Genomic DNA, 25,595 nt, shown 5'->3' on the forward strand with positions numbered 1-25,595 from the left:
CCCCCCTCCCTTACATAAAGCATCAGAATTTCTAATATTATTGAGAACCTAAAATAGCTCCACCAAGGAGCCCTTTCCCCTGTGTTTTCTTTGATCCTAAACTCCTCTTCCATTGAAATTGCTATTGGTCTCTAAACCCACATTTCTATCATCTCTGAATTTCTAATCCTTGTCAGCCAAGGCCCCATCTAAATGTGTTGTGCTCCATCAAGGTTTCTAAGGGTCCTGGGGTTTGAAAAGAACCTTAAAATTTTCCTAACCTAATTCATTTCGTTTAATGAAGGACGGAGGTGGGAAGAAGATTGGATGGAAAGAGTGGGAAATAAATAAGAAAACAGGAGGGGGGCGCCTGGGGAGCTCAGTGGGTTAAGCCTCTGCCTTCGGCTCAGGTCATGGTCTCAGGGTCCTGGGATGGAGCCCCCCGGGAGCCTGCTTCCCTTCCTCTCTCTCTGCCTACTTGTGATCTCTGTCTGTCAAATAAATAAATAAAATCTTTAAAAAAAAATAAAGAGGAGGGAAGCAGAGAGAGGGGAAGAGAAGGACCACCAAGTACCTGCCTGACATTTCACATACAACATCTTACTTAAATCTCACAATGACCCCGTAAGACGGGTGTTATCTTCCCCCCCATTTCATAAATGAGGCTACTGAAGTTAAAAGAAGTTAATTACTTTGTTCAAGGTCCCTCAGCTTGTGAGAGTCACATTTAGCTACCCGCAACTCCAAATTCTGGGATCCAAGAAACTCCTGAATTTCGAGGAGGAGGATTGCCCTCCAGGGTGTATGATGACCTTCTCCCTTGGTCCTGGGACAGACATGCCCTAGATGGACCACAGTTTTGGAAATGAAGGAATATTATTAGGAGAATAACATTTCTGAAAGGAGAAGTTTTTTATGATGGGAGAAGTTTTATCTCAAAAGACAGGTGATGCCTCAGGCGAGGAGAACACAGGCTAGGAAAGTGGCCAAGGTTTTGGTATTTGTCATCTGGAAGGAATGCCAGAGTTAGATATAGGAGATAGTATGGAAAATTCTGAGAGAAATCTTCAGAACGTGGGTTATCTCAGTACCGAAGGAGGCCACTCATGTTTCTGCAAGCTATTCAAAGAGCAGTAGCAATTTATAAAAATAGACAGAACAAGGTCATTACACAGCCAAGTTCATTTGTTTCCTTTTGCCTTTGACTTCTAGGGCTGGCTTCTGAAACATTTTTAAAAATTATGTCTGGGGGTGCCTGGTGGCTCAGTCGGTTAAGCATCTCTTTGTTTTGGCTCAAGGGGGTGATCTTGGGGTTGTAAGATGGAGCCCTATGATGGGTTGCCAGCTCAGCACAGAGTCTGCTTCTCTCTTGATCCGCCCCCCTGCTCTCTCTAGCTCTCTCTGTTTCAAATAAATAAATCTTAAAAAAAAAAAAATTTGTCTTGTTGCATAATTAACAAAGTGAACTCTATAAACCATAATCAGAGAAGTCTGATCTCAAGCACCTGGGTGGCTCAGTCGGTGAAGCCTCCGCCGTCCATCACGTCATGATCCCAGAGTCCCAGGATGGAGCCCTGCATCGGGGAGGGACTCGGCTGGGAGTCTGCTTCTCCTGCTACCCCTCCCCCGCTCATGTTCTCTCTTTCTCACAGATAAATAAAACCTTAAAAAAAAAGAGAGAGAGAAAGAAAGAGAAAGAGAAGTCTTATCTCTTTCTCTGTCTCTCTGTCCCATTCCCACCTCCCCCTAGAGGTAATGGGTTTTTGTTTTGTTTTGTTTTAAGTAATCTCCATGCTAGGTATGGACTTGAACTCACGACCCTGAAATCAGGACCTTGAGCTGACAGGGTCATGGTTTTTGTTTTTTAACTTATTTGTCAGAGAGAGAGAGAGAGAGAGAGCACGAGCAAGAGTGAGCAGAAGCAGGGGGAGTGACAGGCAGAGGGAGGACAGGCTTAGAAGCTGAGCAAGGAGCCCAATGCAGGATTTGAACCCGGGACCCTGGGATCATGTCCTGAACTGAAGGCAGAGGCTTAAATGACTGAGCCACCTAATTGTCCCTTCATTTGTCCTTGTAACTTTCTTTTTGTCTTTTTATTTCCTTTTTTAAAAAGTAATCTCAGTGACCAAGGTGGAACTTGAACTCATGACCCTGAGACCAAGAGTCACATTCTGTACTGACTGAGCCAGCCAGGAACCCCTTAACTATTTTTTTAAAAAAAAATACAATGTATATTCATCTCTCCTCCCCCTCTAGTTAAAAAAAAAAAAACCCAAAAACCTTTAGTTTTACCACCTCCCTTTTTTTCACTGGAGATCATGTCTTAGTATTTAGATATTTCTTCTTGTATTTCCACCAGCAAAAAATAAAAGTGCTTGTTTCCTGACTACTTTGTCAATACATTTTGTTGCCAAACTTGTTGAAAAGTAGTATCTCACTGTACTTTTAATTTGCATTTCTTTGGTTACAAGTATGATTACACTTCTTTTCATATATTTAAAGGTCTTATATTTTCTTTCTTTCTTTTTGTAAATGTGTGTTTGTATATCTTGCTTATTTCCCACAAGGGGATGTTTTTCCTTTTTCTCTCCCTCTTTTTAAGCCCTTTATATATTAGGGATATTTACAGTGAGCGGCTAGAGGTGGCTAGTAGCTGATTGTTAAATCATCAGGAATTCTGTGACCCAGCTGATGCCACACTGGTACGGCTGAGTGCATCTTGCGAATTTAAAATCTGTCACGGTGGGAATATGTACTCCCTGGTGATCGGCAAATCCCATGAAACAGGAAGCCCTCCTTGCTCTGCAGGACACAACCACAGGACAGGAATCTTCTGAAAGTTGGAAATTTGTTTTCCCAGTTTTTTAACTTGTCTTTTTGTTTGGCTGATTGATGTGTTTTGCTGTGAAAAAAAAAAATTTACTATTGCTGTTATTTGGATAATGCACATTTCAGCCTTTTCCCTTAATTGCCTTTTGAGTTTTGAGTTCAGAACTTTGAACTTTTGAGTTCAGAAAGTTTCTCCAATTCCTCCATTACAGAGGAATCCACCCTTATTTCTTCTAGTACTTACATAGCTTTATTTAATAAAAATAATTTTTAAAAATCTTTGGCCCATCTGGAATTCACCTGGTGTAAGAAACAGATACGATTGTCTGACTATCCACTTACCTCCATATACCTTTTTCCACCAGTGATTTGAGATGCCACCTTTATCACATATTAAATTTTCCTGATGCAATTATTTTTGATTTTTCCACTTTATTGATCTATGTATTCATGTGCCAACACCTTAATATTACTATCCAAGCCTTATGATGTTTTAATAACTGGTAAGGCTAGGCTTTCTTCATTTCCTTCTCTCTCAGGGCTTTCCCAAATAGTCTTGTTTATTTAATCTTCCTAAATAAAACTGTCTTAACTCCAAGGCTCCTTCTTCTGTTGCTTTACCAAGTATTAAAAAAATACAGGCTTGGGCACCTGGGTGGCTCAGTGGGTTAAAGCCTCTGCCTTCGGCTCAGGTCATGATCTCAGGGTCCTGGGATCGAGTCCCACATCAGGCTCTCTGCTTGGCAGGAAGCCTGCTTCCTCCTCTCTCTCTGCCTGCCTCTCTGCCTACTTGTAATCTCTCTCTGTGAAATAAATAGATAAAATCTTAAAAAAATAAAAAATACAGCCTTCTGACTTGAGCTCCTCTGGTCTGTACTCCCACTTAGGTGGACACCTTCTCTTTCTTTTCCCCCTGATATCCTTACTCTGAATAATTCGAATTCTACACCCAGACGTTTCCTCACAGAGAAAGCATTTTGTAAACTTCATCTACCACTTTTGGAAATTACGAAAATTGATGTTGAATAGCTATGGGATTTGGAACAAAACCATTTCCAGATTTTTTTTCAGCTATACACTGTAAGTAAAAAAAAATGTTCCATTTCATTGGGGTTTTGTTTTGCACAATTAGAAATCATTTTCAGTCCGTTCCCAGTTGTACGTATCCAGAGAGCTGGTTCCTGCAAGCACTCCGTCCACGAAACACGTTTGGCGGACACCTCCCCTCCTCACACTCCTGGAGCACCCCAGATTTCAGACCGCCTCTCCTCTCATCTGAACTCCCTCCCTGAGTGAGTTTATGCTCTTGAGAATTTAAATGAGGACTCCCAAATTCTGTATCTCCAGCCTGGACCTGCACCACGTACTCAAAATTCGCATCTCTAACACTTCCTTATCAAATCCCACTGGATGTCTCCAATGTGTCTTCAATTTAACTTTTCCCAAAACAACTCTGATATTCCCCCCCCACCCCCCAGACCTGTTTCCCTTATAGTCTTCCCAAGTTAGTGACAATTCTGTTCTCGACGCTGAGGGAAAACCTTTTGGCCCACTCTTTTGAAGCCACCTACTCCTGGGGTCACTCCTGTGACCACAGCTCGGCTGGCCTGCTGGGATGACTGGGACAGCCGGTCTCTTTCCATGCGGGGCTACCTCGGACTTCTTCAGACCCTGGCTTCGACAGGACTCCCAGAGGGCAAGCCCCGGCATACAAGCCCGTGTTAAATCTCTTCTTGACTTACAGCTTCTCATGTACCAATATGAGCTCAGTGTCTTGATCGCTGGAGCAAGGGAACCAGCCCCAGGAATGCCTATGTATGGCGAAAGGACTACGGGAGGCCCAGCGGCCAGGAGACTGCCCACACTGTGCCACTTACTTACTCATTCATAATCGGCGAACTTTAGCAAAGCTGCAGTTAGCTGACAGCTTTGCAGGGCCTGCTGATGTGACCACAACACTCAGCTTTTCCTTCCCGGATAGGATGATTCTTCAGCTCTTTTGTCTAACTGCTTTTTTTTTTCCTAAGGCAAATTATCCCAGGATTTTCATTCAGGGCTCTTTTGCAGCTAAACAGTTACGGGTCCCCAGCTTTGGGGATTAGTCGCCCTTTCTCTACACTTTCAGGTTTCCTAGTATTTCACAATTTGTACCTGCCCAGACTTCTCCTGTCTTTTGTTAGTCCTGTTTCGTCAATTTTCCAATCCTTTCATGTCTGTCCGTCTTCTTCACATAATCCCTTCCTCTGATTTCCTTGGGTTATTTTTCATGTCCTTTTTCTAACTCCATGAATTGAATGTTTAATTTATTTGTTTGTTTATTTATTCTTAATCACGAATGTTACAAGCTATTACATTTCTTTTTTATGTAGATATTTATTTATTTGCAAGAGAGCAAGATAGAGCACACCAGTGAGCATGAGGGGGCAGGAAGCAGACTCCCTGTTGATCCCAACTCTGGACTTGATCCCTGGACTTGATCCCAGGACCCTGAGATCATGACCTGAGCCCAAAGCAGACAGACGCTCACCTGACTGAGCCACCCAGGTGCCCCAAAGCCATTACATTTCTAAGTAGGGCGCCTTCTACCCATTAAATCCCCCCCATCTGGTCACTGGGTTCAGATACACTTACCCTGCAGCTGGCACTGTATTCTACACACAGTGTTCTTACATCCCAGCCTAATCTTCCGTGCCATTTTACAGATGACATACGCACTCAGATGTCTGTCTTGTTGCGCCTGCCTGGCTCGGTCAAAAGAGCACGTGATTCTTGATCTCAGGGTCGTGAGTTCAAGCCCCACGCTGTGTGTAGAGATTACTAAATAATAATAATAATGATATTAATTAATTTTTTTAAAAAAATGTCTGTGTTGTGTTACTACTATTCCGGGGACATCTGAACATTCCGTTGGAAGGGATCCCCCAGCCTGTGCCCCTCTCCTCTATCTCCGGTGGAGCAAATCCCAGTTCTTCCACGCAGAGCTGAGTAAAGCACTGACCGCCTGATCGGAAACTGCCTCCCTCCACCCTTGCACATTGCTCTGTTTTGCCCAGAGCACTGCCCCAAACGATCCTGTTCATCTGTTTTGTTTCCTCGCGAGGATCTGCCTCCACGTCCGAACCTCCGACCCGAAGGAACAGACGCCTGTGCCTCGCTCCACACCGCGTCCCCGAGGCTCCTCCGGTCCGCGGCGCGCCGGCAGGAGTCGCCCCGTGGGATCCGCGCGTTGGCCGAGCGCAGACCGCGCCGCGGGCGCAGGAGCCCGCCCCGGCCGACTCCGCCGAGAGAGACGGCGGCAGCCCCTTGGGAGGCGGCGAGCGCGACCCCGGGGGGAAGAGGCACCGTCGGGAGCCCGGACTCGGAGCAGCTCCGCGAGCCGCAGCCGCGGTGCCCTCCTGCGACAGGAGGCTCGACACGGATTCCAACGTCCCTCACAAGCCCGCGAGCGAGCGAGGACGGGAGGTCGCCCCGCAGCCCGGGGGGAGGAGGACGCGGCCTTGGGGACCCGGGACTGGCGCCGAGGGGGACGCAGGGCTTGCGAGCGACACGCGGGGGCGCCTGGGCAGGACCGACCCGAGGGAGGCGCGGGGGAAGGGAACGAAGGGCGCGCCGAGGAGGCCTCCGGGGCCCGCGGCCAAGACGCGCGAGCGCACGCGGAGGGGCGCGGGAGGAGGCGCCGGAGGAGGCGCGGAGAGGCGCAGGCGCGGCGGGCGCGGGCGGGGCGCGGGCCGGGGGCGCGGAGCCGGCCGGGGCGGGCGGGGCGGCCGCGGGGGCCGTCGCCTCACTTCCGGGAGCGCCGGGGCGCCGCGCCCGCCTCCAGCGCGCTGCGCAGCCTGCCGGCCGGCCCCGCGCCCGCCGCCGCACCTCGCAGCCGGGCGAGCGCGCAGCCAGGCCGGAGTCCCCCGCGCGCGCGGCCCGGGCCGCTCCCTCCCGCCATGGGGGCGTCGGCGCGGCTCCTGCGCGCGGTGATCATGGGGGCGCCGGGCTCGGGCAAGGGCACCGTGTCGTCGCGCATCACCAAACACTTCGCGCTGAAGCACCTCTCCAGCGGGGACCTGCTCCGGGACAACATGCTCCGGGGCACAGGTGGGAGCCGGGGCCGGAGGGGTGGCGGGGCGCCGTCGCCCGGGCCGGGGTTTGCGGGTTTGGGGAAAGTGGGGCCCCGGAACGCGGTCCGGGGATGCGGGGCCCGGGGTGCGGGTTCCCGGAGGCGGGTCCAGGGATGCGGAGGCGGGATCCCCCTCCCGCCGCCCAGGGGAGAGATCTTAGGCAGCCGACCCATTGCGCCCCGAAAGCTCCAGGCTCCGGGGCAGCTTTGGGCGGGTCACTGGGGGAAAAGACGAGAGAGTTAGGACGCGTTCGAAGTTCAGAGTTCAGAGTCAACTGCTGGGCTGCGTTTGAGAGGCGCGTCCCGGTCCAGTCGCTCTGCTCCCTGAGGATCTGTAGCCTGTGCTCCACGTGCCCTTTCACCTGGAGAGCTGAAGTTTGACCCGAAGGGTTGCGCTTCCTTTAGCTTTGTTTAAACGCTGGGGTTTTCTGGATCCACCCATTCTTCCATCATCTGAAGGCCGGCTATTATTTGTGCTCGCTGCAATCACAAAATTGGCCTAGAACTTTGATACCCCAGAGATTTCTTAGACAGGAAAACTATTCTTGTGCATAGTTCTCTGAAAGACTGTTTTATTTCTTTTTTTTTTTCTTTTTCTTTTTTTTTCTTTTTAAGATTTTATTTATTTACTTGAGAGAGAGCGAGCATGAGAGGGGACACGAGCAGGGAGCCCCATGCGGGACTCGATCTTAGGACTCCAGGATCATGACGCTCAACCAGTCGAGCCAGCCAGGACCCCCAACTGTTTCATTTCTCATGCCAAATAAATTCTTAAAACTCAGCACCAAATCCAGTCAACGAACTCTGTACTTTACAATGGATGAATTTTATGTTAAGCAAATTATATGTTAAGAAAGCTGTTTTTATTTTTTTTTAATTTTCTAATAATGATTTTAAAATATGTTTTTATTTTTTATTTTATTTTATTTTTTTTAAAGATTTTATTTATTTACTTGAGAGAGAGACAGTGAGAGAGAGCATGAACGAGGAGAAGGTCAGAGAGAGAAGCAGACTCCCCATGGAGCTGGGAGTCCGATGCGGGACTCGATCCCTGGACTCCAGGATCATGACCCCAGCCGAAGGCAGTCCTCCAACCAACTGAGCCACCCAGGCGTCCCTAAAATATGTTTTTAAAGTAATTCTTACACCCAGCGTGGGGCTTGAACTCACAACAGGGAGATCTGAGATCAAGAGTTTCACACTTACTGTCTGAGCCATTTGTGTACACACACACGTATCTCGCCCTTATTTTATGCAGTATGCAGTCATACTATGTATGTTTTCTGCACCAGCATATTTTCACTTTGTATCTAGGATATTTTTCCACCTCAGAACTTAAAAATCCTTTGCATCCTGTTCATGGTTGTATAGGCATCTGTTTGCTGAATCTAGATCATTTCTAGGTGGGGTTTTTGTCTGTTTTAAAATACAAGGGAGAAAAAGAACCACCTCAGTGGTTTTAATTTGTCTCTTGGAGTTCTTTCAATCCGCACCGCACAGCACGGCGCAGGGCACGGAGTCTAGCAAATGAGTGCTTTTATTTTTCTCTTCTAACATTGATCTTTTAAGAAACATACAGTATACACTGTATGTTTATACATAGTGTATACGCAGTATACACTGTCTTCTGTGGTCAGTTAACACTTCTTCAGAAGGTTAAATTGTTTGGCCTGCTTGCTAAATGTTCTTGATGCAACATTCTTAAGTAGTTTGGTAACAGTAAACAGCCTCCAGTCCGGCACCTGGTGGGGGTAAGTTTATCCAAAGTAGGAAGGCTTAAAGAATGCCTAAGAGAGTCTCTGAAAAATAACTGAGCAGTGAGGTATCACTGTGTGGTTAAAGAACACTTTTTTTTTTTTTTAAGATTTTATTTATTTGACAGAGAGAGATCATAAGTAGGCAGAGAGGCAGGCAGGGGGGCGGGAAGCAGGCTCCCCTGAGCAGAGAGCCTGATGTGGGACTTGATCCCAGGACCCTGAGATCAGGACCTGCGCTGAGCCAGAGGCTTAACCCACTGAGCCACCCAGGTGCCCCTAAGGAACACTTTTAGCAGGAAGTTCAAGTTCCATTGATTTGTGAAAACATAAAGCATTTTTTTTCTTAGTTGTATTTTTTCAGTGTTCCAAGATTCATTGTTTATGCACCACACCAGTGCTGCCCGCGACCCACGCGATACCTGCCCTCCTTAATACCCACCACCAGGCTCACCCAAGCATTTTTAAAAATTAAATTAAAAGCCCAAGACGTGAACTTCTTTCAAAATTAAGAAACAATGCCCTGTTTATCCTTAATATCCCCAGACAGGCCCACTGTTCTCTTTCTGACTCCAGGTGGAGAAGCGAAGACTAGTCGGAGGGCAGCATCCCTTGGCGAGAAGTCGAGCTCGCCTCAGCCTCAGGCGCCTGCTCCTTCTCTAAAAGGTCTTTAAAAACAGCAGTTCTTTAACAAAGAAAACAAAGTAGAGCTTGGGGAGATATCAGAAGATTGTTATTACAGATGTTCTGTATCTCAGGACTAAGAATATATTCTCAATAAATATTTTTCTCTTCTAACATTTTTCTCTTGTTTTTTTTTTTTTGTTGTTGTTGTTGTTCTTTTGTTCTTTTGTTTTGTTTTGTTTTTTAGTGGAATTGGATATTTCCCACAGGATCAGAGCCGAAAAAGCATTGTAGTCTTTTATTAAAAAATACTCTTTCATGTTTTTTGATAGTAAAAGTAAAGTATATTTATTATAAAGGTAGAAAAACATGTCGTGAGAATTAAAATCCTCATAATTCCACCACTGAGAGACGATAACAGTTAACCCTTTAGTCCCTTAGATGCTTTTTTCTTTGCTTCTCTCTGTTTCATTTGTATGTATTTGCAAAGTTGCTGCATTCTGAATGATTGTTCGTGTACCTTTTTTGTCACTTATTGTGAGCATGGCCACACGTCATGAGGCAGTCATAAAAATGATATTTAATTTTTTTATTTGTATATTTTTTAAAGATTTTATTTATTTGACAGAGAGAGTAAGCATTGGCACAAGCGGGTGTAAGGCACAGGCAGAGGGAGATGGAGAAGCGGATTTCCCGCTGAGCAGGGAGCCTGATGCGGGGCTCGATCTCAGAACCCTGGGATCGCGACCTTACCCCAAGGCAGAAGCTTCACTGACTGAGTCGCCCAGGTGCCCCCAAAATGATACTTAATTTTAACGTTTTCCCCTCATTGGACATTTATGTTGTTAACCATTCTTTGCTATAATAAATACTGTTATGACCGTCTTTATTCATCAACACTTGGCAGCATCCCTGCTTACTTCCTTCCAATATGAAATCCTGAGTGTGGCATTTCTGTAAACGTGGTCCTGTCAAATAGGCTTGGTGAAGGAGGCACTAGCTTACTCTCCAGCCTCTGTTTCATGACGGTGCTATGTTTTATAACCTAGAGCTGTATTTTAGAGCTAAAGTTTAAAAATCAACCCAGAGGATGTGACAAAGACACTGGACATAGGAGGCCATCTGTTGGCAGGACCAGACATGGAGTCATGGTGACGGGCACGAACCCGGAGTCAAGAGGCTGGAGCCTGACTCTTAAGACATTAGGCCAGCCCGCTGGTTTAAAGATGAGCAACTGAGTGCAGGAGGGGTTGAAGAACTCGCTCATTTGTAAACAGCAGTTACCCCGAGATAGGGGTGAACACCTGGGTCCCCTCGAGCACCAGTTAGACACTTTGCTGATGCAGTGTTGACGGTCGGGAGATCATTTTTGGTGGGCACAGTTGTTTAATCTCTTTATTTCAAAGGCTATTTGAAAAGCAGTGAACGCACCAAGCCTTCATTTTATGAACATCAGAATTTGTGAGTTTGAAAAGCTCACGCGCTTTTGGACTGGTAATGGTCTGGCTGTGGCAGAAATCGTGAGGTTGCTGTGGGATTGCCCAAAGTTTGAGAAACTGCCTGTGGTTTAGCGCTTCTCAGAGACGGAACCCTGCACTAGATAGCTGATCCTTTCAAATGTCCTCTGCTCATCTGTACGTTGGGGAAGTTGAACTCAGTAGATGATAGTCAAAGTCTCTGTCAGCTCCCAGGATTCCCTAATAAAACTTGTATTATATACACCTGTGCAGCATAGGCCCCCCTAATGGTTTTGACAGTAGGGCCAATTATTTTCATAAAGGCAAAAAACCTCCAAAGCCTAATTTATAAGAAGCAGTATATTTACATGGTTTGGAATTCCAAAAATTTAAAAGATCATTTAGTGAAAAATCCTTCTAGAGCTATTTCATGTGTATACAACCAAATGCTAACCTGTTCTTTCCTGTTTTTCTCTTACATAAATGACAGCAAACTGTCATACTGTATTGTTCCTTTCATAATAGTGCTTTTTGTAAGGATTGCCTCATTTTTAATAGGTTCATTGAGATCTAATTCATATACCATCTATTTTACCCATTTGAAGTTTACAATTTATTGGACTTTAATATATGCCCAGAGTTGTAGAACCATTACAACGGTCAATTTTAGAACATTTTCCTTACCCCCTAAAGAAACCTCATATCTATTTGTAGTCACTCCTGTCTCCCCTGCACTCCTAATCTGAGCCCCTGGCAGCCCCAGTCTACTTTCTGCCTCTATTGATTTGCTTCTTCTGAACATTTCAGATGAATGGACTCGTGCAGTATGTGGTCGGTCTCTTGTGTCTGCTTCTTTTCACTTAGCTTGACATTTTCAAGGTTCACCCGTGTTGTAATGTGTGTTGGTTCTCCGTCCATTTTATTGCTGAGTAGTATTTCATCAAATAGATGTAGCAGATTTTATTTATCCATTCATAAGTTGGTGGACTTGTTTTCAAGTTCATACTCTTTGTAACATATATCAGTACTTCATTTCTTTGTATGGCTGAGTGGTATAATTTTGTCTAGATATTTCACATTTTATTTATATATTCCTCACTTGGCAGACATTTGAGTTTCCACTTTTCGGCTCTTGTGTACAAGTTTTTGTGTACATGTCTTTTAATTTGTCTTGGATGTGTGTGTGTGTGTGTGTGTGTGTGTGTGTACATGTATACACCTTGACATAACATGCAGTTGCTAGGTAAGGTGGTACCTCTTTTTAACATTTTTGAAAACTGCCACAGTATTTTTCCAATTTGGCTACATCATTGAAAACTCTACCAGCAACAGAGAGGAGTTTCCATTTCTTAACATTCTTGCCTATTCTTGTTATTATCTGTCTCTTTGATTATAGTCATCCTGGTGAGTGTGAAATGGGATCTCATTGTGATTTCCATTTGTATTTCCTTAATGACTAGTCAGGTTGAGCATCTTTCCGTGGGCTTATTGGCCTTTGGTATATCTGCTTTTTGCATTCAGATCCTTTGCCTGCTCTTAAAAATGGGTTTTTATTGTGTAAGGGTTATGTCTTTTATTGTTGTAAGAATTCTTTAGATACTCTAAATACAAGTTCCTTATCAGATAAAGAATTTACAAACATTTTCTTCCATTCAGTGGATTGTCTTTTCACTTTTGTGGTGTTCTTTGTGTTTTTTTTTTTTTATTATTATTATTTTTATTAACATATAATGTATTATTTGCCCCTGGGTTACAGGTCTGTGAATTATCAGGCTTACACATTTCCTAACACTCACCATAGCACATGTTCTTTGTGGTTTTTAATTATAATGAATGCAGTTCATCTATTTTTTCTTTGGTTGATTGTGCTTTTGGCCTCATGTCTAAGAAACCATTGCCTGATGAACAGTCAATGAGGAGTTATGCCTATGTTCTCTTTTAAGAGTTTTGTAGTTTTAGCTCTTACCCTAAGATCTGTGATTGATATTAATTTTTACATATAGAGTGAGGTTGAGGTCCAGCTTTTTTCTCTCTTGTCTGGATATCCAGCTGTCCCAGCACTACTTGTTGAAAAGAGTGTTCTTTCCCCTACTGAATTGTCTTGGTATCCTCGCTGAAAACCAGTTGATGGTAAACGTAAGAGTTTGGCTCTGGAGTTGCAATTCTGTTCATTAATCTGTACATCTACTGTTATCCCAGTACTGCACATTCTTGACTGATGTTTTGAAATCCAAAGCATGTGTTCTCCAACTTTGTTCTTTTTCAAGATTGTTTCAGCTGTTCTGGGTCCCTTACTTTGTCATATGACTTTTAGGATCAGTTTCTCAGTTTCTGCAAAGACACCAGCTGGGATTTTGATAGGTTTGCTTTAAATCTGTTAGTAATTTTTGGAGACTATTTCCATCTTATTATTTATTTAACTATTTTATTTATTTATTTGTCTGAGAGAGAGGGAGAGAGAGGGAGAGCGTACAAGCAGGGGGAGCAGCAGGCAGAGGCAGAGGGAGAAGCACACTCCCCACTGAGCAAGGAGCCCAACGCAGGGACTGGATTCCAGGACCCTGGGATCAATCAGGACCTGAGCTGAATGCAGGTGCTTAACTGACTGAGCTACCCAGATGTCCCAAAACTACTTCCATCTTTTTTTTTTTTTTTTTAGATTTATTTATTTGACAGATCTCACAAGTGAGCAGAGAGGCAGGCAGAGAGAGTGGGGGAAGCAGACTCCCTAATGAGCAGAGATTCCAGGACTCCAAGATCATGACCTGAGCTGAAGGCAGAGGCTTTAACCCACTGAGCCACCCAGGCACCCTGACTACTTCCATCTTAATACTAACTTTTCTAATACATGAATATGAGATGTTTCTCCATGTAGTTAGGTCTTTAATTTCTTTCAACAATGTTGGAGTTTTCAGATGGCCCATTTTACACTTCTTTTTAAAAATATGTTGCTAAGATTTTTATTTTTATATTCTGATGTAATTGTAAATGGAATTGTTTTCTTAATTTTATTTTTCAGACTGTTCAAAGCTAAATTTTTTGTCTATTGATTTTGTGTCCTACAACTTTGCTGAACTTCGGTTCAGGTCATGATCTCAGGGTCTTGGGATTAAGCCCCGCATGTGGCTCTCTGCTTAGCAGGGAGCCTGCTTCCTCCTCTCTCTCTCTCTCTCTGCCTGCCTCTCCCCCTACTTGAAACCTCTTTCTATCAAATAAATAAATAAAATCTTTTAAAAAATTTCAAAAAACAGAAAAAAGAAGAAAGGGTGTTCAGATCTTCAAAAGTAGCAGTAGTAGGGCAAAAGCAAGACCAATTTAGATTATTTATTTATTTATTTTAAAGATTTTATTTATTTATCTTACAGAGAGAGAGAGAGAGAGATCACAAGTAGGCAGAGAGGCAGGCAGAGAGAGGGGGAAGCAGGCTCCCTGCTGAGCAGAGAACCCGATGCGGGGCTCTGTCCTAGGACCCCGAGATCATGACCTGAGCCAAAGGCATCAGCTTAACCCACTGAGCCACCCAGGCGCCCCCAATTTAGATAATTTAAATGTCCAACAGTCCTGCTGTGATAATGTTTTATATATCAAACTTGGGTATATGTTGATGGAGTGTTACATAGTTGACCAAAAATGACTATATAAAATCACTGAAAAATATTTACAGAATAATGCTAAATGAAAAAAGGACATAAAACTGTACATACATTGGGACGCCTGGGTGGCTCAGTTGGTTGGACGACTGCCTTTGGCTCAGGTCATGACCCCGGAGTCCCCGGATCGAGTCCCGCATCGGGCTCCCAGCTCCATGGGGAGTCTGCTTCGGTCTCTGACCATCTCCTCGCTCATGTTCTCTCTCACTGTCTCTCTCTCAAATAAATAAATAAAATCTTAAAAAAAAAAAAAAAAAAACCTGTACATACACCAGGAGCGCCAGGCTGGCTCAGTTGGTAGATGTGCAACTTTTGACCTTGGGGTTGAGAGTTCAAGCCCCACATTGGGTGTGGAGCTTACTTAAAACAACAAAACAACAACAACCCTATGTATACATGGATTACAATAGTATCACAATTCCTAATGAATACAGTTTAAATAGTTTGGTGAAAACTGATGAACAAATCAAAATATTGTTGGGTAAGAATGACATCAGATTGTGGGTAATACTTTTAAACTGTCCTTTAAATCTTTTCCAGGGCGTTCAGTAAAACGTCCTATGAACACTGTGCTAATCTGGCCCAAAACTAAATTATGTGACAGCTGCGTCTGTTTTAGAGGATTAGAAGAATCTCTACAGTAACATGATAGCCAGCACTTACACTGAGCCACTTATAAATCATGACTATTTCAGGTCCTTACTTAAAAAGAAAATAATTTCTAGTATCCTGTACATTTTTTCTGATTAGAAAATTTACCAAAATACAGAATAGTGCAGATAGATTAAAAAAATCACTTCTGTCATGCAGAGGTGACGGCTGTTAACCCGGTGTCAGTAGCTTTCTATTATTTTTTCTGTCTCTCCATTTGCATTTACATATTTTTATAAATTGGGAATTTGAAATAGGTATAGATCGTTTCGTAACTTCTGTTTTTATCATAAAAGTTGACAATGCACGTTTCTGTGTGACGGTGGCGTCTGGAGGTCCTCCCGGCTGGTGGTTTGCTGGGGGCCCGGAGTGGGCTGAGACGAAACGCTTGCTGATAGTGCTTCCCTCCCTCTTCTGCTGTAGAAATTGGTGTGTTAGCCAAGACGTTCATTGACCAAGGGAAGCTCATCCCAGATGACGTCATGACTCGGCTGGCCCTTCATGAGCTGAAGAGACTCACGCAGCACAGCTGGCTGTTGGATGGTAAGTGGTGTCAGAGCATTTCAGCCGGCGGGATGACGCGTGTGGGCAGAGCAAGGGCATCTCGTGGCGACAGACACACATCTGGTGGCTGGGGGGCCTGAGTGCCACCATTCACCACCCTGAGGCCTTGGGCCAGTCGCCTTCTCTGGGCCTGCTTCTTCCTCTGAAGCAAAAGGCAGCCGTGGACCACAGGATTCCTACACTCCCTCCAGCTGTGATTTGATCTTCCCCCTCCTCGGAGAATGTTTTATGAGGAGGGAGAAGGAAGGGTGGCAAGTAATTTGCAGTCTGCTGTAAACTTTCCCCAGCCAGAGCTGTGCTGGGATCCTTGAGGAGAGGTTGATTTTTAGTTTTTGGAGAGAGAAGTATTAGTTTAAAGGAATTGGCTCACAGGATGGAGGAGGCTGACAGATCCCGAGATCTTTAGGACGAGTGTGCAAGCCAGAGGCCCAGAAAACCGCTGGGTGGTCAGTCAGGTTCCAGTCTGAAGACCAGCGGGCTTGAGACCCAGGTGGAGCTGGCTTCCGTTTGAGTCTGAAGTGGGAAAAGCCTCAGACTTTTGAGTATCTCAGCTCAGAACAGTCAGACAGAGGAACTCCCCCCTTACGGGGGGAGGGTTACCCCTTCTGGTCTGTCCAGGCCTTCCCCGGCTTAGGGGAGGCCCACCCACATCAGGGAGAACAATCTGCTTTACTCCATCTCCTGATTTAAATGTCACTCTCACCTAAAAACAGCCTCACGGACAGACCCCAAATAATGTCTGACGAGTATCCAGGCATCCCACGGGTCCAGTCAAGTCGATGCATAAAATTAACCACCATCATAGCTGCCCTACAGCTCTGATCCGCCTGCCCCGTATTCCTGCTTTTTTTCGGATTGTTCATCATTCATTAATCCTCTTCCTCTCCCCACTCCCAACCTTCCTTTCCTCTTCTTCTTCTTCTCCTTCTTTTTTTCTCTAATTTGTCAAGGTTTTCCAAGGACACTTCCACAGGCAGAAGCCCTGGACAGAGCTTATCAGATAGACACAGTGATTAATCTGAACGTGCCCTTTGAGGTCATTAAGCAGCGTCTCACTGCGCGCTGGATCCATCCAGCCAGCGGCCGCGTCTACAACATCGAATTCAACCCTCCCAAAGCTGTGGTGAGTCACTGCATTGGCACAGACGGCCTCCGACTCCTCTTGCCCTCGCGGAGGTGTTAGGACATCTGCTCCGGGGGAATGTTCTCAGGTCCCGGGTGCGGTGGACCAGTCCGGGGCGCTCAGCTTGCTGGTCCAGGAACCCGCGGGAACAATGGGGGTTTGTTACTCATTCGGAAGCATTTACGGACTTCCTACTCCATGCCAGGAAGTGTGCTAGGAGTGGGGGTGAGAAGGATTAGTGATGGCTGTGGCTCATGTAGGGGTTCCAGTTGGGATTCCCAGGCTTTCGCTGAGTCATCTTGTATACATCTGAGATTACCGAGAGGCTGCTTTTAGGAAGCTTTTTAACTCTGAGGACCGATACTGGCAAACAACTAGGCTCTCAGGACTCTGCGTCATGATGGTCTGTGTTTGGGTTTGGTTCTGTTTACTTAGAAGCACGCTTGTGTGCTTGGTGCCTGCAGAGGGATGTCTAAAAACATGCTTTGAAGATGAGATGTTTGATCCCAGCCTCTTGTAACTCCTGTTTAGGGCATCGATGACCTGACTGGGGAGCCTCTCATTCAGCGTGACGATGACAAGCCAGAGACAGTTGTCAAGAGACTGAAGGCTTATGAAGTCCAAACTCAGCCGGTCCTGGAATATTACCAGTGAGTTTGTCCTTTTCAGAGCTTCTCTTGCATGATGAAGCACTAAGTTAGGTTTCGATTATCCGTGCTTTAAAGCTGAAATGCGAAACATCAGAAGATCCAATTCAAATTGGTTTAAACAGCATGGGAAGCCTATTAGCTTATGTAACAGAGAATTCCAGAAGGTTGATGGGGCTTCAGTCACCACTAGGTTTGGTCAGAGTTTGGCCATACTTTGAGCTTTGCATTGGCTGTGTCCTTAGACTCCCTGCCGGGTTGCACAGAGCTGCCAGGAACAGGCTGGGGCTGTTTTTCATGGGGGGGCTGAGGGGTCAGCATTCCACCAAGTGAACAAAGCCCCACACGTCACGAAGGTGGCGCCGACTCAAACCAGCCCCTGTGGGCGGGGAATGCCTTGTACTGACTGTTGTAGGCCTAGGTTACTGCCCGTTCTGGAACCAGCTCCTGGTTGGGAGGGAATAGGCTGGTGGGTCACCCTCTGGAGTGGGGAGTCCCCCCAGAATCTGCTGTTGGGTAGAGGGAGGGCTGCTGTGGATGGTGGGGAGGCAAGTCGGCTAGTGCCCGCCACCCTTGACGTTGGAGGCACAGAAGCCTCAAGTGGCAGCCCAGCCTCACATCCTTTATTTGACTAATAGTCTTTAGAACTTGTATTTGAACACCATTTTGTCTGCTTATTTCCCACAACAAATACGGGAATGATGGTGAATCATTCTTTGGCTCAGTGCAGTCTGCCTGCTCCGTCTTGACCTCTGTTCACGGAGGAGGGACTGCATGCCCCTTTCCCTTCAGAACATTCACTAACTCAACAGTGATTCTGTGTCAAGACAGCCCAGTGCTGTGGCTGGAGCAGGTCTTGGATCCTGACTGCCCAAGGTCAAGTCCCAGTTCATTGTTGGTCAACTCGGTCTTAACCTCTTGCTTAACTGGGGGTAAGGCTAGAGGGTCGGAAGAGTGTGTTCTTAGGAGTGGCTCCTGGAACTGGTCTATGCGGAGTGAACGCTGTGTCCTCGTTGGCTGCTACCGGTGCTGGTATGATGGGTACACATGCCGTGACCTCTGCAGCCATCGCCTCCAGACTGCTCTAGAGTAGTACTTTCTGGACAGTGAAATTATAAGGAAGTTGGCAGTTCACGTTCTCCAGTGGCTGCTACTATGCGTCTGTGGTTTCTGTAACGAGCTTGGCTCTGCAGGTGACCAGCTGTGTGTGTGGCCCTGGGCACGGTCTTCATTCAACCTTTGTGCCACAGTTTCGTCATGTGAGCAGTATTAAACAGTTCCTCCTGTATAGGGCTGTAAAGGGGATGGAGAGAATCCACATAAAGGCTTACCGCAGCCCCAGTACCAGTAAGTCACTCGGTGGTGGCTGCTGTTCTATCTACTCTGCGGACACGGGTCCACACGGGTCAAGGCCAGGCCCCAGGAAATTGCACCTCACGCCCCAGGGTGAGGCAGAGAGCTGGGTAAATCGTAGTTTCCATGCCATGGGCTATGTGCTTCTATCAGTCAGGAGCCTCATTCACACTGACCTCAGCAAAGGGGAATTAATTCTAACTACAAAGTCCAAAGGTAGACTCTGGATCCAAGTGTTCAGAGGGCGTCCTCCGGCCTTGGTCACGGTCAGCTCCTTTTCCGTGCTGGCTTCCATCTCGGTGGCTGTCCCTGTGTGAGCCCCCAGCATCCCAGCTTGTCTCTTACCACTTCAGCAACTGAGCAGAAAAGAGGGCCTGTTTGCCAGGAAGAGTCTGGAGTCGGCACCCATCCCCTCTGATCACGTCCATCCTGGAAGCCGGGGAGTGGGGAAGTTCCACACGATCTCACAGGTCGATTTTGGTGAAGGTGTTGTTTCTCAAACACGGTTTTGTTACCTACTCGAAAGGAATCAGAAGGGAGAGTGCGTTGTTGCTGGGCCGATCCGAACAGTGCAAGGCTATTCGTAGAGGAAACCAGCTCACACCAGCTGAAATGGGGGTTGTTTCTCTCCAGGAGTGGGGAGGAGCGTTGGGAAGGCTGCCGAGAGGAAGCGTTATGATCCAGGTCCCTATCTTAGGAGATACCCTAGGTTTTTTGTTTGTTTTTTAAGATTTTATTTGAGAGAGAGAGCACGAGCAGGAGGAGGGAAGGTCAGAGGGAGAAGCAGACTCCCCCATGAGCAGGGAGCCTGAATGCAGGACTCGATCCCAGGACTCTGGGATCATGACCTGAACTGAAGGCAGACGCTTAACCGACTCAGCCACCCAGGCACCCCAGGAGAAAACCCTAGTCTTTCCAGGCTTTCAGCTTTTGCTCCCTCTTGCCATGAATTGAAGTTTTCCTTCTAAACTCCGGCATGTAGAGCTAAGGCTGGGCTTACCCAAAAACTGAAAAGTGGTATTTGCAACAATTTCGGTGGTAGTCAGCATTGTTAGTTTAAAACATTTTAAGACATTTAGCATTTCAGCAGTGAGACAGAGTGATTAGGTCTGTGCTAACAAACAGCACGAGGTTGTTACTCTTATAGGGACCTGTAGGGACCTAGGTGAGACTGGTTTTATTACAGAGAAATGAGAATGGCAGATGTCCATCCAGGGACAGCTTTCAGATTGGATAGGTTCCTGCACTTGTGCCCTCAGTAATGTACTCCCTTGTGACTTTGCACTTCTATTTTAAACACTATATTCAAAAGAAACAAAAATAGGGTTTGGGTTTTTTGGGTTTGGGTTTTTGTTTTTTGTTTTTTGTTTTTTTTTGTTTTGTAATTTGAGTAATACGTAAGCAAATTGTTTAGCAAAATAAATCCTCCTGATAAGGAACATATTTAGAGGGAGAAGATCGATCCCAGGTCCACCTATACAGCAGCAGCCCTATAAATACATCGCATAGTCACCTTGCGATCTATTTTGTTTTCAGTGCATATCAAAGTTCTCAAAAATGGCAGCTTCTTGTGATTCCATGCTCTCAACTTGCTCAAAGGCACTGTCAGTCTGGGTGAGACGCCACTTGTTTAAGAGCCGCTCCTGGCTCACTGGCGCCATCCATGGGTCCGTGTTAAATCAGTATCACCTGCAGACCCTTTCCTTCAGTGGTAGTGCCCTCCGATGACATGAAGTAAAGATCTAACCCCGCGTTTGGAATGTAGCCTCAAACGGACTCTTACTCAATTTGGGTGTGCCCTTCCAGACTTTCTCAGGGTTCACGGTCTCCTCCATGCCATTTGAAAGGTCCAAAACCCTTGTGCCTCCTGCAGGCATTTCCAGAGTCTCACTTAGACCATGTGTTTCTTAGACTTGACCACACGACACATCTGGATCCAACAGTAAATCCTATCAGGGTGTAGATTTTCTCGGTTTGAGCTGAGACGTGATCTCGTAAAGCATTATGGTGCTTCTTTCCAGCTCGGGATTGTTCTTCAGAGAACAAAGTCAGTGATGAAATGGCATCTCTTTTTATACTCTATAAATTCTTCTTTATATCGATTCACTTCACATAGATGCAGTGGTGACCTATGGGCAAGCTCTGCTGGCCCTCAGAACATTCCACATGACGACTTCCTCGTGGCTGGAGGATCACTGTTAAGTGACTCTTAACAGAAGATGATGATGTGAGGGGTGCCTCGCTGGCGCAGTGGGTGGAGCATCCACAACTCCTGATCTCAGGGTTCTGAGTTCAAACCCCACCCATCGGGTAGGGGAGGAGAGTTTTTTAAAAAAATGATAATGTGGATTTAGGGGTCTAGTAAGCACAGTCTGTGATCAGTAGAGAAAGGCATTGGCTTGCAATGGCAAAGCTAGATTTTAGTTTCACTTGTGTCCTTTGGCTTACGGAAATGGTCAGTTGCAAAATAGGACCGCTTACGGAGTGTGTGCTCAGTGTTTTAAATATAATAGCTCACATAAACCTTTCTAAAGCTCAGGTTCCTTATTTCATTGATAACACTGTATGTTTGAAAGTAAAGTAACAGCCCGGATCTCCAAACTGGTAGTCGGCTTCCAAACACAGGGCCCTAGGCTTTGTCTGCTTACCCACTTGCAAGACCACTTCCTAATACTTGATTATGCTTCCTGCTTTTTGCTTAGCTTTATTTCTTTCCTCTTTCTGATTTTGAGGGAAAGGGCAATAAAAACTGTTTTTATGGTGTCTCCTATTGTGTTTCTTCATTTTTCCCCAAGGCAGACAGGTCCGGGCTGCTGCCACACCAGCTGCAAATGTCTCTACCCCTGGGGGTATGGTGGTGAGCAGAATCAGAATCCCAGGGCTGCTTTTCAGAACACACTCTCCCTCCAGAGGTTCTGGCATTCCTCCTCCTGCTTGCCGTCCTCCCCCAGCTCACACAGTGTCTTTAAGTGTGCCCAAGAGCACCCAAGGAACTCTGGTTTTTTTCCACAAACAGAATCAGTCTTTGCTCTGCAACCTTTCACTTGATTTTCAGAGGCTTCCCTGAGGACAAAAGCATTCCTCTATGATACCCTATAAAATTTGGAGAGATTAATTAAGAGATTAATTAATTAATTAAGACTTAATTTTAATTAACTCCCACTGTTGGGGTGTCTGGGCGACTCAGTCAGTTAAGCGTTTGACTCTCGGTTTTGGCCCAGGACCCTGGGATGGAGCTCTGCATCGGGCTCCCTGCTCAGCAGAGCCTGCTTCTCCCTCTCCCTCTGCCTGATGCTCTGCTTACTTGTGATCTCTCTCTCTGTGTCAAATAAATAAGATCTTTAAAAATAAAAATAAAAAATAAAAATTAGCACTCTTTAAAAAAATTAAAATAGAAAAGTATGGGTTTATGACAAGTATGTAATACAATGCTGCTTAGGGGCATGGCTTTGTTAGCAGTAACACCTTCAAATTTTTTGTTTCTGACATTTTTGCCTTGTCGGTCTAGTTAAACAATTGACTAATACTCTGTTTGATTTTGGAAGGATTCTAATACGACCCAAGATTTGAGTAGTTTCTCTGGGGGTTCGGGGGAAATCACTTTGAAAGAGCTCATCAGACAAAGTCAGACCTGTTTTTTTTTGTTTGTTTTTGTTGTTGTTTTGTTTTGTTTTTTTGTCATCTTTAGGAAAAAGGGTGTGTTGGAAACCTTCTCTGGAACAGAAACTGACAAGATCTGGCCTTATGTCTATGCTTTCCTACAAACAAAAGTTCCACAGATGAATCAGAAAGCATCAGTTACTCCATGAGGAAAAGTTCACATGACCAGTAAAACGAGCAGGGATTCCTCGCCTGTGCATTTAGAAGCTCCTTGTTCTGGGACTGGCATGTATGAATTCTTTGACAATTATACTAGTTTCACTTCCACTGATTTTATTCTGGAAACTAAGGATGTGCCAAATGAGTCTGATAACTAAGATACTTCTTTTGGTCTAGTGTGTTTTACCCAGATACCTTCTATTGGTGTGCAATTAAAAAAGCATCAGATGTCTTAACTTTGGAAAAATATTCTAGAAGATAATTAAAAGAGCAATCAGTAGTAGTGTAACTTTTGTTCAAAAAAGTGGTTGATAAAATTTTTCTTATTTTTCTGGAAAAGCTAAAAAAAAATTTCACATCACTTGGTAAAGCATCTTATTAGAGAAATGTGTGTAGATTGATGCCAAAAACCCAGTATTGTTAGCACTGTGGTACATGGTTTTGTGAGACACTATGTCTATCAAATTCTAGAAAACAACTAGATATGCAGATTAGCTTCAGGATCCAAATTCACTGCTGCCTTTACACTAAGAAACTTGTAAGCTTGGCCATATATACTGTATTTATTGTGTTGTTAAACCTTCAGTTTACTCAGAATTTTCAGTCTGCTATAAAATTATATTACATCAGCATATAGGAGAATTCTCAGGTTAAGAAATATGTGCTTTAGGATCTACTTGCCCGTTTCTCTTTGTGATCACTGTGAAGATCTCATGAGTGATGAGTAACCAAGTACGAAAAGAAAAGAAAACCCATGGTCCTAAGTAAAGCAAGCACTCTTGGTCCTCAGAAGTAGAATCAGGCACGCCTGGGGAGAATTCCCTTGACACATAACTAATTAGTAAACAATCAGAATTAGTGAACTAATCAAATTAGTAGCAGTTAAAAGGATTTACTAATCCCATTGCTAATCAAAGCAGTGGACACCTGCTCGTGTCCCCACCACCTCAACTTCCGGCAGGGAGAGACCGCTGCCTGTGTGGTGTGGTAGCCGGCGTCTGTCCTGTGGCCTGGGAAGAAGAGTGGGGCGAGGAGAGGTGGAGGAGAAACGCAACTGCATCTTCACTGGCCTATTTACTCTTCCTTGGTGCTAAAACCAGTGCAACGAGTCCTCGTTCAAGCTGTTAATAGCTGCCTTTGAACGTCTGGCGCACGTTATCCCGAGCACTTAAAATGAAATACCAGCAAGTGGTTATGTATTTTGTGGGGGGAAAACTTTTCTTTTGATTTTTAAAAATTTAATGTTGATCTTTCAGAAAGGACCAAGGCTTTAAAAAAGGGTTATAGGACACCTTTAATTCTTTACAAAACTTTGTGTAATGCTTACTTGAATGTTAATGTGCTTTCTAAAACTGTTGTAAAACTAGTAAGCTCATGAATTACCCCTGGGTTACCAGGCATACATGAATATTAATATACTACAATAAAACTACCCTTGAGAATTGTGGGTGTTACTCTGTTCCCAGTATTCCACAGGGCCCATTCCTTCCCAGCCTCTGTTCTAATGCCCCGATGTCTCCCTGACTTCTGAACTGGTGACTGCTCTCTACTAACTGCTGTACAGCAGCACACAGGCTGGTTTCCTTCAAAGCTGTATCTCCTGTTAGAAGATTGCCAGCACACTGGCCTTAACACACGCAGATCTGAAAATCAACAAGAGGGGTAGAAGAACATGGCTTTGAAAATTAAAGACTTCTTCCCTGTGACCGTTCCCTCCCTACCCCCAAAACACGTCACCCAAAGTTCTGCACATACACCTATTACTTTGGGTAATGCCTGCACTATTTTTTCCTTTAGTAAAGCAAATGAAAACTTGTTTTATGCTTGACTGAGCTGTTCTCAGACCATTCTGATGAAGGCTGTCCTTGCTGGGGGCTCATCCGGCTCAACGCCATCATGATGATTTAGGTGCCGCTTGGAAATCTGCTAGAGCTGAGTGCCATGGCTCGGCGGAGCCACCATCCTGGAAGGCTAAGGACAGTTCCTTGACCCTTTCCTACTTTCCAGAACACCACAGTTACTCTGGTACGCTTTCCATAAACAGAAGGTGCTGTGGGAAATGGAAAACTAGCAGTACCATCCACAAATTTTCTTAATTTCGTTTGAAATAGATGTTCAAGTTTCTGAGCCACAGCCCACAGCTACTTCTCCCCCAGGTACTTACAATGGCATGCCCAGCAAACTATTTTGGACACTCCAAGTTTGTGACAAAACTTACCTGTTAACAACAAATCATGGTAATTATAGACCGAAGGTTAAATTACTGTAATACCTGCAACCAACAGCAAGAATAAATTTGGATTTTAAAACATGTTTAAAAGTTGTAGGGCACCTGGGTGGCTCAGTTGGTTGAGCAGCTGCCTTCGGCTCAGGTCACGATCCCAGGGTCCTGGGATCGAACCCCACGTGAGGCTCCCCTGCTCAGCAGAAAGCCTGCTTCTTCCTATCTCTCTGCCTGCTGCTCTACTTGTGCTGTCAAGTAAATAAATAAAATCTTTCAAAACAAAACATGTAAGATGTGTCTTCTCATCAACAAAAGAAATAGCTTTCTTAGTTTTGTGACTCAAGATTTTGATTTTGGAAGTTATTAGTTTAAAAATTTTAATACACAGTAAAAGCCAATATGCTTTGTAGAGTGCATACCCCACTGTTTGGTGTTTGGTTTGGTTTTTTAACTTACTAATGACCAACAGTTTTTCCATAGATCTAGCACTGAGTAAAGTTAAACTGTTAACGCCAAATTGCACTTTGGCAGAATCAAATTGATTAACAAATTGATTTACCAAAGTAAATCAACTTGATGATGTTTCGTATTTTACCAAAGGACTCTTAAGTATTTGAAAATAATCATGGTGTTTTAAGAAACCAGGGGAAAGATGCATATTTATCCCTCTAAATATGTTATCATTTTCATACTCAGAAAAAACTTCAAGTCTAATTCTTCAAGGCTTATGAGAATGGTTTTGACTTCATTATTAGATGCTAAGCAATTCATAATCAACATTTATTCATTTTTGTAACCATGCCCCCATCACCT

At 44.9% G+C, this 25,595-nt stretch overlaps 1 protein-coding gene across 1 annotated transcript; it reads left to right on the forward strand.

Annotated features, from left to right (window-relative positions):
* The first annotated feature begins 6,631 nt into the window (after nt 1-6,631).
* Nucleotides 6,632-24,000, forward strand: AK3 (adenylate kinase 3). The gene is made up of 5 exons (XM_004766180.3): nt 6,632-6,894; nt 15,476-15,595; nt 16,567-16,739; nt 17,271-17,389; nt 22,428-24,000. The coding sequence occupies exons 1-5, from the start codon at nt 6,744-6,746 to the stop codon at nt 22,546-22,548; spliced, it is 684 nt and encodes a 227-aa protein (XP_004766237.1). The 5' UTR covers nt 6,632-6,743; the 3' UTR covers nt 22,549-24,000.
* Nucleotides 24,001-25,595: the final 1,595 nt, after the last annotated feature.

The sequence above is a fragment of the Mustela putorius genome, unplaced genomic scaffold, assembly GCF_011764305.1.
Source record: "Mustela putorius furo isolate JIRA1106 unplaced genomic scaffold, ASM1176430v1.1 tig00003854_pilon_pilon_pilon, whole genome shotgun sequence".
NCBI lineage: Eukaryota > Metazoa > Chordata > Mammalia > Carnivora > Mustelidae > Mustela > Mustela putorius.

What these genes read in the sequence shown, in the direction of transcription:
- AK3 (XM_004766180.3), top strand. Translation starts at nt 6,744, where the DNA reads ATGGGGGCGTCGGCGCGGCTCCTGCGCGCGGTGATCATGGGGGCGCCG. An exon ending in GCACAGCTGGCTGTTGGATG is followed by an intron (nt 15,596 to 16,566) that starts GTAAGTGGTGTC and finishes TAATTTGTCAAG; the next exon opens with GTTTTCCAAGGACACTTCCA. An exon ending in CCGGTCCTGGAATATTACCA is followed by an intron (nt 17,390 to 22,427) that starts GTGAGTTTGTCC and finishes TGTCATCTTTAG; the next exon opens with GAAAAAGGGTGTGTTGGAAA.